Here is a 15,172-nt window from a genome sequence, read left to right as displayed (position 1 = left end):
TTCTCCTATAAGTTTTGAAACTATCAACCTCATTGTGGAATTTATTGCTGGTGCTTGCGATTGAAGTTTTTTTTTTTAACCCTAACTGCTGTCCTTGTTGCCAATTCTAGTATGCTTTAAAAGCGTGTCAAGCCAGATTTGAAAATTATAATCGAATATTTTGAATGATTTGTACACGGCTTTTCATTGGATTTGTCGAGACAAGTGCAAGCCCATGTGTGGACATTTTATTCAACGGTAGTAGTGATCGGTAGTTTTGATCGGATTGGAAGTAAAAAATTAGAGGTAAACTGAAAGTGAAAAAGTGACTGGAAGGAAAAGGCAATAATGTTTGGAAGGTTTGCTTGGCTAAAGCCCGTCTTGTGATCGAACTTAAAATAGAAGCTTTTCAGTCAAATGCATGTTTTTTCTAGCGTAGATTCTATTTAGAAATGGGAGAAACTTTTATTTAACCCTAATCTTTAAGGATATATTATCAGATGAACTGCTCAAGGGAATAGAAGGGATTTAAATAGTTTTCAACACCTTTGATTGATTGTTAATTTCAATGAAAAGCTAACTGGGCTTATAAGGAGGGGTAAGGAGGGATATTCAGTAATTTCAGTTTTAAACATTCTAAGGAGCTGCTAGTTACAGCATAATATGTAAAGATTCCAATTATCTTCATTATCTTTTTTTTAGTTAAAGTTTTAAAACTGTTATATTCAGGGCCATATCCAGTATTTTATTCGGAGAGGGGGGGGCAAAAAACTTTATAAAAAAACTTCTAACATTTGTTTATATGCATTTTTGATACGTTTTTACGAGTCAGACAAACATTTCAGAACGGGGGGGGGGTCAAACTTCTAACCTTCCCTCTGGATGCGGTTTTGGTTTTATTATTAGTTTGAAGTTATGTGTCATCCTCATTTGTCGTTTTTTATTTCCTATTTTTTACAACCTTCATAAGTTTTTTTGTTTCTTCTTTTTCGGTTGTTGGAAAAGAAATTAATAAAATATCAAATCGCTGATAATATTTAGTATTATTCATTTAACTTTCACAGGAGCATGGCTTATAGGTTACTGAATCATGAACCGTAATTGAACTCTTAGAAGCCGTAATGGCTGCTCAGAAAATGGACCACATACAAACGGGTGAAATGCATAGCTTAACTATCCAGGTCTAAAGAGGTAAAAACGACAATTAATTGAAATGACAATAAAAATAATCAATTTTACAATGGTCGAATGTTTGTTAGGGGGTCAGAACTCTCTTTTTCCCAGGTCTGTCTTAGCTATTGATGGTTTATTCAGAAATCTTTAGAATTCGAAAATTACCATTCTTACTCTTAGAAAGCCGTAAAATATTCAAGGCTACATCTTTTAATTGTATCATTTCCTCGTCTTAAGTCTAAATTTTTTTCAGGTTAAACATGCCCCATGATGATGACTTGAAATGTCTGCCCCACTCAGATCAATCAGGCGTCCATAATGTTATGTCCCGTATGCTGGATCACAATACAAAACCATGGTCCTGGTCTTCTTGCAGTCGGCACTACCTCCTCGAATTTTTGGAGTAAGAGCTTTTTTTCCTACTTTCCCACTAATAGGAAGTGGAGACTGTGAAGTAAATGAATATAAGAGGTGACTTAAAAAGAAAAACAGGGGACCTGTGTGTGATATAGTCCCGACCACTCAAGTTGTATGACATATTGTAGAACCGGTTTTTTGCGTTAGTTTCTTTTAGCTTAGCGTGAGACAAGACAAAGACAAGTGACAGAATAGATGAGAAATATGTAATTTGGGCTATATATTTGCACATTAGGGGGGAGGGGGTAAAGTATTTGGACAGTGTTAATTTAGAAAACAATTCTTACTTTATAATATGCAGAATAGTTGTACCTAACACATTAGGCATGCAGACCCTCTATACTTTACTCCCCCACCCGAATGTGCAAATATATAGCCCAAATTTGTTTCTCAAGTATATTTTTATCATACTTAGGTATATTTTATTAGGATTGAGAGTCAGAAACAGATTCTACTTAGATGAAGAATATAAGGTCGGGACTATATCATGCAAGTACCAAACAGGGATTTTAAAGTAAAATGGCTGCCAAATATGACTTTTATGTGGAAAGCAAGGTAAAAGTGTTTCATTAAAAGTTTGTCTTGGCTGTACTCTGCTAAGACCTAGCTGCTGTTTTCAATTTTTAGAGGAAATCGCAAAATGATGATCTTTTTAGAACCGGGAAAATAGATGGGGATGCAAATTTCGTCAGTAGCTTTTCTGAAGTTCTATCTTTTGCTGCTTTTCTTCTCGGCACTCTTCTTAATGTAGATGTTACCTTTTTTAATTCTAGTGTATCTGTACGAGAGTCTCTCAAAACAATCAGTTTTAATTGTTGAAAACTGGTGAAATATGTTTGCATCCTAATAAGATCGTATCTCAAAAACTGTAGCATATAGAAAAAGTCTGACTTGACCATTGGGCTCGCCTGTTTAGCTAGGACTTAGGAGAGAGTCTTTCTTAAGTGAAAATTTAACTTTATTTAGATGCTTCGGCAGAAGATATTCTCCTTCTTTAGACGGATTTGGCCATACTTATAAACTGTCTATTTATAGAGATCCAAGGCAGTGTAACAGCGCTGCCTCAGTAAAGACAAACATGGCTTTCAATGAATCATTTAGTTTTTCTTTGGAACAGGCCACTTTGTATGGAAGGAGTTGTCGTAGAAACTTTGGACGGGGATCTAAGATTGGAATTTGTAAAATTTAGTGCCGTTTTTAAGAGTCAAAATGGATTAAAAGGGAACTGCTCCCCATGCCAATTTTTAGCTACCCGAATCCCTTGATCCCATTATATCCGATCTAAATTTTTATATTAGGTTTTGTAAACTATAGTCGAAAGGTCCAATGACTACACTACTGGGGATGAGATGTTTCCCTGCCCCCAATAGCCTCTGGGGTAAGAGTTGTTAAGATAGGTTTTGTTGTTGGGAATTGGGCATGTTCAATACTGGTTATACGGAAAGGCTAAGGGCATTGAGGTGAAATTTTAATGGAATGAGGATGATGTTGAACTAAAGACAAAGACATAGTGTGCATGCAGGCTGTCAATAGGGTGTATCTGCAGTGACTCTGGTTAGGCTATGGGCATAAATTAACGACTTAAGGGACGCAGCTGAAACTTTGAGGTAATATTGGACCAGAGAATCAAGTAGATTTTTAATTTTGACTAGGGGGGAACAAGGGGAATATATCGAGGACAATAAACTTGGAAGAAAATGTGGTTGTGTTGATTCTTGGTCCGAATGATTCTTTTTTTGTGTTAATTTGCTTGAAATTTCAGACCAGGTATATAGCTCAATGAAATTTACAGAGCCCAGAAAGCTCCAGTCAGAAACAAGTCTGGTTATAGTGATTCTTGAATTCTATTCAGTCTGTTTCTATTTAGGATCTGTTTTTAATTCTAATTTTTGATCTTCAAGTCAGAAGCTGTTCTAATATACGAACAACAACGCGGTAAAAAACAACAACAGATAAAACCAAAATTACTGTCAAAATTTTTGCAACTTTCCCTTATAGCGATGAAGAGAGGGAGCGGTTGCCCTCCCGAAATATTCATATTGTTTCGTCCAGTATTTTCTTTCCCCTTAAAATCTCGATATTCATTTCTTTAGTTTATATTTTAATTGGTATAAGATGCAAAGGTGGAATACGAACTTTTGACATTTTTATCCTATACCAATGGCAAGATTTCCTGTTTTATATGAAGTAAATAACTACGTTTCATCAATAGAGGTCTATAACTCAGTTTTAAAAAATGTCAGTTATACCCCTTGCTGTTGGTTGTGACCGTCTTGGCCATTAGGGAGAAATGGTTTACTAAAGTAATTAAATAAAAAAAACAAGTTTTTTTAACTGAAAGTAAGGCGCGACATTATAACTTAAAACAAACATAAATTATTCCGTACATGAAAGGGGCTGTCCCCTCCTCAACGCCTCGCTCTTTACGCTACAGTTTTTTTTTATTGTTTAAAAAAATTACGCCCTTTACGCTAAAGTTCGAATTTTTGCAAATTCTTTAAGAATGACTCCTTAATTACAAAGGCCGTTAATTAGAATAAATAGCTCTTATGAAAGAACAAAAAAATACTTTAGAGTAATGAGCGAGGTATTGACTAGGGGGTGAACCCAATCATATACGTAATAGTTTCTGTTCGTTTTGAGTTTTGATGTTGAAAAGTTTTCAGTTGAAAACTTGTTTTTTTTATTTAATTTCTGATCATTTTTTTAAATAATGCTGGGAAATCCGGCGCCCCCTTCATAAAAATGTCCCTTCCCCCGTGAAAACTTCCCCCATTGAAAGATCCTCCCGCGTAATCCCCGACACCACCTCCCCTCTAGCAGAAAAAATCCCTCCTGAAAACGTCTGTATACTTCCCAATAACCAATACTTTACGTAAACATGGGGCAAAGTTAACGACTTGCAGCCCATTCCCCGGGAACTGTGGGGGATTAAGTCATTCTCAAAGACATAGTTATTCTATTTTTTGATCATGCTGAACAAAATGGCTATCTCAAAATTTTGAGATAGCCATCTCGGATGACTTCAAAATCAGGTGACTTCGGTAAAAAATGAGCGTGGGAGGGGGCATTGTTCCCCTCCATTTTTTGGTCACTTAGATAGGGCACTAGAACTTCCGTGATCTTTCTTCTTGCAAAATATACAGAATTCCACATTTTTGAAGATAGGAGCATGAAACTTCTACAGTAGAGCTTTCTGACACGCTGAATATGATGGTGCAATTTTCATTAAGGTTCTATGACTTTTAGGGGGTGTTTCCCCCTTTTTTTGAAAATAAGGCAAATTTTCTCAGGCGCGTAACTTTTGATGGGTAAGACTAAACTTGATGAAACTTATATATTTGAAATCAGCATAAAAATTTGATTCTTTTGATGTATGTATTGGTATCAAAATTCCGTTTTTTAGAGTTTCGGTTACTATTGAGCCGGGTCCTTACTCCTTACTTACAGTTCGTTACCACGAACTGTTTGACAAGGCAAGGATGAAATAGCACTAAGTAATTAGCGATAAAAAAAAATCCTATTCAGTTTTGTTTGTGATAGAATACTAGCAAGTAGCGACCTTTTGAAACTATTTACGAAATCCGGAAGACTAATTGTTTTAAACATGTAGCGCCGTTGAGTCTGACTATATTCTGGCACAGGATTTACAAATAGAATACGTTTACGATCACGTGGAATTAGAAGCGTGACTCAGATGTCTTAAATAAACTTCTAGTCTAGACATGTCAAGTACTCATTATTGGATGGTTCTGATGCTAGGCAAAGTTTTGTAACGAAGGACACAAAAGCCTGTGCTGAGTAGCCAGGGATGCCAATTCACAAAAATATTGGGGGTGGCGGCAACTTTGTTGTTTATTGATTTTTTTTAATTAAAATACCAAAAAGATATTTTTCAATGTCCCCCAATTGACGATCCTGTGATTGGCTTGTGGATATTATTTGAATTGTAGAAGCACTTATTTTTTTACAAGACAAAAAACGAAAGAAAAAACTACCAGTGTCAATGGCGAAGGGCCTTGAAACAAAAATCAGCGTCGTTGAATTGGACTGTTACGTTCAGTGCTGTTTTTTAACTTATCGAGGGTCGGCTGGTGCCTCTTTATGTGCACACTCATGTGATGAAGCCAGTGGGTGCGTCTTCTGCCCCCTGCACTGATGACTTCTGTCCCTGGGGAGTTCTACTCCCCTGTCCTGGACTGAAAACAAATATTTTACGATGAATATTAAGGATTTTTGAAATTTGTTTGATGTTAAATGGATAACAATCCATCTATCTATCCACCAATCTACATTTTTGTTAAGTCTATTCTGCGTGATAAATATTCTTGAAAGCAACAGTGTAAGGTCAAACCATAGTGTTAGGCGGCTAACTGGTTTTAATCTTACGAGCAGGGGCTGCTGTCTTCAAGTGGCTTGTAGAATCTTAAATCTTTCTATTAAAAATAGTAAAATAAAGAATAGGCAACATTTTTGTACAATTGGAATGTTCATGCCTAACGAGCATTTGAAACCGACTGGAGTTATTTACCATATAAGCAAGTAAGCTATTCTAAAATCTATTGATTCCTTCTTGCTTTTTTTTGCTTGGATAAAAAAAAGTGAACTGGGAATTCCGATTATCCATGTTTAAAGATATCCTGGAACTAGGATGAGTAGTCCTACTTATCACATTACTAAGTTTAAGGAAAATTAAAGGATTTTTATAATAGTTCTGTCAAGAATCCAGCTAGTTAGAGCATTGGAGCTTCTGTTTCATACCTAGAATGACCCTTTCTTTTAGCGATTACACTTGACAAATTTTTTTTTTCAAATACCAGTATTATAAGTTAAATTAAGTAAAAATTATCCAGAATGGGAAGAAGATTGTTGCGCCTCTTAACCTCTAGTTAAAACGCTCAATTAAATGTTGGTGCTTTACTTATAAAAAAAAACAACATATTTTCGGTGGTTTTGTTGAGAACCTCTAATTTTACGATAATCAAGAAAATGTTTGTAGTTTGTGACTGGACATCCGTTGTATTTGTAATTAATTTTAGTAGGCTCAAGCAACCACTTGAATGTTACGTGTGGATGTGTAACATCTCCGTTCTTTTTTAGGCAATTTTTTTTTGTTTTAAATTTTAATTGTCTCCTTTCACTCGCTTATGAAAATATTTTTTTTCTTTATTTTCTGTTTGCTTTCTTGTGCAAACACATTTTTTTTTCTTTCATGAAAGTGGGGGTCAATCCTTTATTTTTAACGCTTTATTTTTATTTTTAATAAAATAAGGATAAAAACGTATTTTAACAATTTACTCACTTCACTTCTATTATTCATAATTTACTTCAGCTAACTTTTATCTACACAAGTAATTCGACAAGAGGCCTACACAAGGCAACATTCAGGGGGCTAGGGGGTTTGACTCTCCTCCCTGAAATGTTTGTCCGACTCGTAAAAATGCAACAAAAATGAACATAAACCTATTTTTGATGCGCTATTTAAAGTTTTTCTTAACCTCCCCCCCCCAAAAAAAAAATCTTTTTGTAAGCCCCTCCCCCCTAAAAAAAATCCTGGATACGTTCCTGGGTCTACAATAATTCAAATATATAATATAGGTTAACTCAAATTTATAAATTAGCCATTAGTTACTTTATTAATATTCTATATTAATATTCTATTAATATTTCTATAATTAATCACTCCACTGAGTCTCAGGTACGTTTTAAATTTTATATTCCCCATGAAAAATACGGCTTCGCGACAAACCTACAGCTGCAGTCTCAGATCTATCTTTTGCTGAACCAGAATTATGGTATTACTTAAACATATGGTTTGAGAATAATCTAGACTAACTTGAGAAATATCATTTTTCCCAATGATTTTCAACCAGGTCAACTTGTTGTACTCACGTTGAAACATTAAAACTGTAGAGCTGGAAAAAAGCACCATACCCCAAGCGTATACAGAAACTGTATGCATCAATTCGTAGTAAAATGTAGGGGGGAGGTTCTCATTTGTTTCCCTATTTTGTCAGCAGGAATACTAAAAAAAGTCATTTTTAATAAAAAAAACGCCCCAAACGTTTTTTTTCAAAATCTATGGGGAATGGTGTATGCTCCACCTCATTGACACCCCTACACAGAGAACATAAACCTTATACGCATATTTCACATAAACAATACCTTTTTACAGTAAGACCACTGTGGTTCTAATGAGTATAACTGTGAGATTCCTTAATACATTTTCTTTGCGCTTTCCATTATAAACATTTAGAACCGTTGAATATGCAAGATGCCCAAATTAAATATTCAACAGAGGATTTGGTATTTTATTGCGTGTTTTAGATGATTATAATGCTAAACTAAACGATTATCTTAAAAAGTATTTTGAGTTGTTATTTATCATCGTGCTTTAAATATGCAAAATATGTCTATAATAGTCATGTTAAACTTAATGTTGTAAGTTTGACTCTCCTTCATTTTGAGTTATCTCTAAGTGAGCATAACAATATCTATTTAACTGTACCTTAGGTCAAAGTATTTATAAATTAGAGATGCAAATTTTAATTGCCTACTTTAATTTATTTCTTCTCACTAAGGAAAAACAAGGTGAAATACCATTTTTTATACAAAAGGCTTCCCAAATTGCTAAAAAAAAGAAGAAACTACCGTCAATCCAGGTTTTGGTCCAAAGAATAATCATCAAATTACAATCTGGGCAGTTAAAATCTGATCTTGATTGTCGCTAGAATAGAACCCCTTTGTCAATCTAGATCAGGGATGGCCAACCCAAATTATCACTTTGGCAATGTTTGGCACTTTGGCAATGCATCATAACTCCGCGTGTTGCATATTCATGTATATATACCCATATTAGATTTAGACCTATTATATATATTTTTGGAGTGACCAATTCAAAAATAATGAATTTTCATTCATTATGTTTACTATTATTTTACATAAAAACAGATAATATAATAATAATAATAATGATACTAGATGCACATTGTAAAAAATATATAATACTAGAAATAACGAAATAAAATCATAGAAAAATATTATATTTTTTGCGTGTTTTGTTTTTGGTAGGCTCAAGCAACCACTTGAATGCTACGTGTGGTTATGTAACATCCCCGTTCTTTTTTAGGTAATTTTTTTTCGTTTTAAATTTTAATTGTTTCCTTTCACTCGTATATGAAAATATTTTTTCTCTTTATTTTCTGTTTGCTTTCTCGTGCAAACACATTTTTTTTTCTTTCATGAAAGTGGGGGGTCAATCCTTTATTTTTAACGCTAAATTGGCATTGTTTTTTTTTTCTGGGAAGGGTTATTAATCTCAAAAATCATTTATTATTTACTGTTTTAATGTTAGGGCCCATTTTCAAAAGGATAGCAATTGAACTCATGTTCACCTCTTTTCCTCTTGAAAAAAAACCATTTATTTCTATTAAAAGGGGGGCCTCTCCATCCAGCTCTTCTCTGCCGTACGCTTACCACCATGACGAATTGACAAAAGAGGAGGATGTAATCACGACTCAAAAGTCGATAAAACCGGCGTCTCATGCCAGATGAGACGCCGCACCAAAAAAATATGGCTCTTCTCGCCCAAAAGAAGAGAGTGGCAAGATTGTTTTTGCTGTTTGACTTATGCCACAGAGAAATGAAAAGACATAAGAGACGTTATAATCAGCCACTCTGGGCTCATTCAAAGCTGGAATTGACAAAGATTGGGCTGACTGACTTTGACTGGAAGCTAAACTGGGACCCAACAACCAACTGAAGTTGACATATTTCTGAAAGCGAGGGATTTACAAGAGGTCATTCCAACCTTATCTCGCTGGTAATAAAATCTAAAATAAGTTAATAAAATAAGGATAAAACATATTTTAATAATTTACTCACTTCACTTCCATTATCAATAATTTACTTCCGCTAACTTTTATGTACACAAGTAATTCGACAAGAGGCCTACACAAGGCAGCATTCAGGGGGCTAGGGGGTTTGACTCTCCTCCCTGAAATGTATGTCCGACTCGTAAAAATGCAACAAAAATGAACATAAACCTATTTTTGATGCGTTACTTAATTTTTTCTTCACCCCCCCCCCCAAAAAAAAATCTTTTTGTAAGCCCCTCCCCCCTCTAAAAAAAATACTGGATACGTTCCTGGGCTTACAATAATTCAAATATATAATATAGGTTAACTCAAATTTATAAATTAGCGATTAGTTACTGTATTAATATTTACTATATTGATTATTTCTATAATTAATCACTCCACTGAGTCTCAGGTACGTTTTAAATTTTATATTCCCCGTGAAAAATACGGCTTCGCGACAAACCTACAGCTGCAGTCTCAGATCTATCTTTTGCTGAACCAGAATTATGGTATTACTTAAACATATGGTTTGAAAATAATCTAGACTAACTTGAGAAATAACATTTTTCCCAATGATTTCCACCCAGATTTCAACTTATTTTAAACCCTAAATAAAATAAAAATGCAAAATTTTAAAATATGGATTAGTAGCAGGATAAAATCTAAATCTCAGTTATTGAATGACAACAAAGTTGTACTCACGTTGAAACATTAAAACTGTAGAGCTGGAAAAAAGCACCATACCCCAAGTGTATACAGAAACTGTATGCATCAATTCATGAAAATGTAGGGGGGGTTCTCCTTTGTTTCCCGATTTTGTCAGCAGAAATACTAAAAAAAAAGTCATTTTTAATGAAAAAAACGCCCCAAAAGTTTGTTCTTCAAAATCTATGGGGAATGGTGTATGTTCCACCTCATTGACACCCCTACACAGAGAACCTAAGCCTTATACGTACTTTTCACATAAACAATACCTTTTTACAGTAGGACAACTGTGGTTCTAATGAGTATAACTGTGAGATTCCTTAATACATTTTCTTTGCGCTTTCCATTATAAACATTTAGAACCGTTGAATATGCAAGATGCCCAAATTAAATATTCAACAGATGATTTGGCATTTTATTGCGTGTTTTAGATGATTATAATGCTAAACTAAACGATTACCTTAAAAAGTATTTTGAGTTGTTATTTATCATTGTGCTTTAAATATGCAAAATATGTCTATAATAGTCTTAATGTTGTAAGTTTGACTCCCCTTCATTTTGGGTTATCTCTAAGTGAGCATAACAATATCTATTTAACTGTACATTAGGTCAAAGTATTTATAAATTAGAGATGCAAATTTTAATTGCCTACTTTAATTTATTACTTCTCACTAAGGAAAAACAAGGTGAAATACCATTTTTTATACAAAAGGCTTCCCAAATTGCTAAAAAAAGAAGAAACTACCGTCAATCCAGGTTTTGGTCCAAAGAATAATCATCAATATTGCAATCTGGGCAGTTAAAATCTGATCTTGATTGTCGCTCGAATGTTTTTTGCGTGTTTTGTTTTTGGTCAATTTCATTTTCGCCTCCACAGCAATCCTAACTTCCTCTCGGATCCATGCTGTTACAGAGAAATTCAAAGAGCTTTCATCCCCTTTCTTTTGGACGATTCACAGGTGTGAGTTGAACCGAAAGCGCTAACAACTTTTTGTGCCAAATTTCTTAAACTGGATAATTTTTCTTTTGTGACGTAAATTTTTAAAAATAAATCTATTTTTGATTCTTAATGTTCAAACATGCGTTTTAATTCATGATTGCACTGTCTGTCAATCAGGTCCATTTGGGGTTATTCTGGGACAAACTCAATTTCAACATGAAAAGGAGATGCATATATTTCAAAAATTTTGATGCATTTTTTGCAACTCTAAATTATTGAATCGGCTTTCAAAAGCATCAGCTAGTTTTCTTATTTCTTTTGCATATTTGATATAATTGTTAAATTTTGATTTCTCAAATTCTTTCAAAGTGGTGAGTATTATTGATTTTCGCTAGCTATTCAAATAACAGCAATATCTTCTCATAATTTTTGATGTGATTAAATATGTTGGCTGTGACGTTATTGTTTAATTACAATGATATATTTAATGCATGGACCTTATTGACAGTATCCACAAAAAAGCATAAATCCAAAAGTCACTCATCATTTCTGAAATTTGGCACAGACCTTTGTTTGTCATTCAGCAAATCAACTTCTTCTCGGCGTAACTGATGAAATCGCTGTTAACATCTTCTCCCTCCAACTTAACATCTGACTCGGCGAAAGTACACAGAATCTAATTCTTTCAGAAAATCCTTAAATTGTCGATGCGCAAGTGCATGTGTGATCGAATGTAATTCACAATTTTTATAACTCTACTTACATGACATGATACATCGATAATACTTGGGCTATACAATATAATAATATAATACTTGGGCTATATACAAGAATAAACAATATTTTTAAGAGTGAAACATCGAATCTGTAATGTTCCAAGATGTGCGCGCATCATGAGGGCGCTGAATATAAAATTGGGATGGATCTTGCGGGCCTCAAAAATATTTACGGCGGGCCGCATGCGGGCTGCGGCTTGGACACACCTGGTCTAGAATCTAGACTGGTAATAAAACGCCTATTTTTGAGGTGATGGGTATTTTTGGATGATCGCTACCTTAAAAAACATTAAGTGAGCCCCAGTACCGGCTGACCGTCACAAATAAAAAACACTCAAATTCTCCTAGAGGACTAGCTATCATCGAGAGTTGTCGAGAATTTGGGGTTTGACTATGAAATTTGACTGAAAAGACAATGAGATTTACGTCCCTTTTTTCGTGAGTTTGTCAATCAAAACGGATGACACCACAAGAAACTCCCAAAACAAACACTTTGCTAAAATGATAAATTTTTAGAGCTGATTTTGTGTTTTCCTAGCCCTTGTGTTAAAAAAAGAAAAAAAAAGAATTGGACTGCCCTTTCTTGAAGGTTAAGAAGAAAATTCTGCTTTATTTAATAAAAAAAATGCCCTTCCTGATGATGAATTTTTTATTAAAACTGATTACCTTCATCTCTAGTACAGAAAGTGAGAAGTTAAATGATTTTTTCAAGTGCTCTTGAATCGTGCATCCAAGGTTCTGAAATAGCATATCTGCGATACCCAGGGAACGGCTAATCTTATCAAGCTGAAACTTTAAGGGCATCTTTGGGGGGGGGGGGGTATTGATGAGGATGAAGAGACACCATGCTCATCCAGATTGTCAAAAGGACGTATCTGCAACATCTGAGGAACACTAACGATATTAAGTTATGACTTTAATGGCCTTTTTGAGGGGGATGTTGAACTAAATAAAAACACTATGTGCATTCAAGGTTGTCAAAACGGTTGCAATATCACATGAACGCCTAAGGGACTTAAGTTGAAACTGTTTAACATGATAGTGGTCGGAATGCCTTCAACCCGAAAGATTGGACAAGTATTCAATCCATTTATTTGCAGAATATTCCAAAGACCTATTCATCGAGAGTTCTTTATTGCAACTATTATCAAAATTTGTTGCTAAAATTTGTCCAATACATACATAGAAGGCCAGGATTTTGATCCTTCAATAGAAAAATTTGGAATAAGTTTCACAAATATTCGTTTTATTAACCAATAAAAAGCTGCATCAATCGAAAAGGAACAGAAATTTATTAAGAAAAATATTCCGCAAAGGAAGTTCTTCAAAGAAAACTAAAGAGCGTAATTAAGGGTAAGACAAGCGGAAGCACAGTTAGATAGGTATTCAACTGCAAAACGAACATAAATCCTTATCAATAAATAAGTGAAACCCAACAGAAAAGTAAAGGACTAAGAGAACAGAAATCACAATAAATAATCAAGTTCAAATTAAATTGAACAGAAACTAATACTAACAGCAGTAGGGCTAACGTTCCTTATGCTTTGTAAAGACAATAATGTCATTTGCAGTTTACTGAAACAAAATGTATTTTAAACATTTTGCCTCCGTTAATAAATACGAAATTGCCCAGACTTTTACAAATGAGTATCAAAATATATTAAGCGGTCAATCTGCATTTAATTTCAACTTTTTAGTAATCTTGGTTAATATGATGATAAATTTTTTTTATGACAAATAGAAATTCACATTTCCGAATAAGAAATTTTTTCAGATTTTTAGTCTATAATTTTCATTGCAGATTGGACTCGCAGCTGTTTTTGTCTTACGGAATTATAACCGAGAGTAAGTGATGAATTTAAGTGACTCAACTTAAAGAGTCTATCATGAACTTGCGAAGGTTAGGGATTTTCTGTTCGACCCCCCCCCCTCCCCCCAAAAAATACGTTTATTTCGTCTTGTTTATATTACTAATTTAATAATTTTCATATAATTTATTTAATAATGTTTTTCTTGTTTTTTTTACAAACTTCACTTATTTTGTCCGTTTTTTTATCACTTTAATTTGTACCCGTTCCTATTTTCCGAAAATGTTTTATAACTTAAGCCTTCATCTTTGATATTAGTGAAACCATTTCTGGGGTATAAGATTCAATTATGAACCACAAAGCTTTCGTTTGGAAGAAGAAAAAAAAACTGTTTTGTTTATGAGTTAGGTGTCATTCCGATTAGGCAAACCTTGTTTTTGCCTGAGGCGTATACATTGTGATTATTTTAAAATAGCCGCAATGCTTGTACTGACCAGGTATCTGTTTCCAAGTGAAAGAAAATAATTCTCTTCTCTGGGCATCATTAACTTCACTTATCAGGAAAATAACAAACACTTTGAAATGTTCTAGTTCCGGCTACGGGGACTGTTTACTCGACCAACCATCCAAAAATTTACTGGAAGAAAGAAGTGAGGTAAAAAGGCCGGGGGAACACAAAAAATTTGGTGTTAATCGACAGTGTGAACTTGTCTTTGGACCAGGCTCAAAAGTTTGTCCTTATATGGTAAGAAGTCTTTCTATCTCTTTTTCTTGTAACACTATGTCAAATATCGTTTCCTGGAATTAAAACAATTCAAACGACATAAACATTAATTGTGTTCTAGAAATCAGTTATAATTATTTATTTGTCTTTAACTTCAGCCTATAATAGTAAATTACAATGATTTAGAATATAAAATACGGTACTTGTGCATTATGTGGTACCCACGAAAGAAGTCAAGTTTGGTTAACGCTAATGAAATAAAATAGGATGAATATAGAACAGTTTAGAAACAAATTTGGGCTATATATTTGCACATTAGGGGGGGGGGGGGGGGGGGGGGTAAAGCATAGCATATATTAAATGCGTAACCTAACCTAACCTAGGTCTCTTTACCCCCCCCCCCTTAAACCCCTAAAAAAAACAGTTTAAATATTGTAAACGCAAATTTAAATCACATTGTGTCATCGCTATGTCTAAAAAAAACCCGAATGTCGCGTTTCATGCAGTAGTTTCTTGTGCAGTATACAGCGGTGGGTGATATACATTGCACATGTACCTAAAATACTTCTATGGGTCCCACTTAAAGGGGGCTGAAATCGTTGTCTTTTAGTAATGCGAATTGCTCGTAATTTTGTGCATTCTGTTGTTGTGGAATGAACATAACTAATTAGCATTAATGATAGTTGAGCTTTGTTGTACTTCCGTCATTTAAATATTTTATTATTGCGTCAATAACATGGATTCCACTTGGACTGTTGTTAATCGTTATGACACTGAAAAAAAGTCAAACA

At 34.2% G+C, this 15,172-nt stretch overlaps 1 protein-coding gene across 1 annotated transcript in view; it reads left to right on the top strand.

Moving 5' to 3' along the window:
* AdamTS-A (ADAM metallopeptidase with thrombospondin type 1 motif A) overlaps positions 1 to 15,172 on the top strand; it is a 646,314-nt gene that overhangs the window by 272,684 nt on the left and 358,458 nt on the right. Inside the window, exons 8-9 of the mRNA XM_089091831.1 lie at positions 1,406 to 1,555; positions 14,249 to 14,402. Of these exons, the coding sequence (XP_088947957.1) occupies positions 1,406 to 1,555; positions 14,249 to 14,402 (304 nt within the window). The remainder of the gene's footprint in view (positions 1 to 1,405; positions 1,556 to 14,248; positions 14,403 to 15,172) is intronic.

This window comes from Artemia sp. Qi Xiang Cuo, chromosome 1, assembly GCF_049724085.1.
Source record: "Artemia sp. Qi Xiang Cuo chromosome 1, ASM4972408v1, whole genome shotgun sequence".
NCBI lineage: Eukaryota > Metazoa > Arthropoda > Branchiopoda > Anostraca > Artemiidae > Artemia > Artemia sp. Qi Xiang Cuo.
Note: the sequence above shows the minus strand (reverse complement) of the source record. Positions and strands in the feature narration are given on the sequence as shown.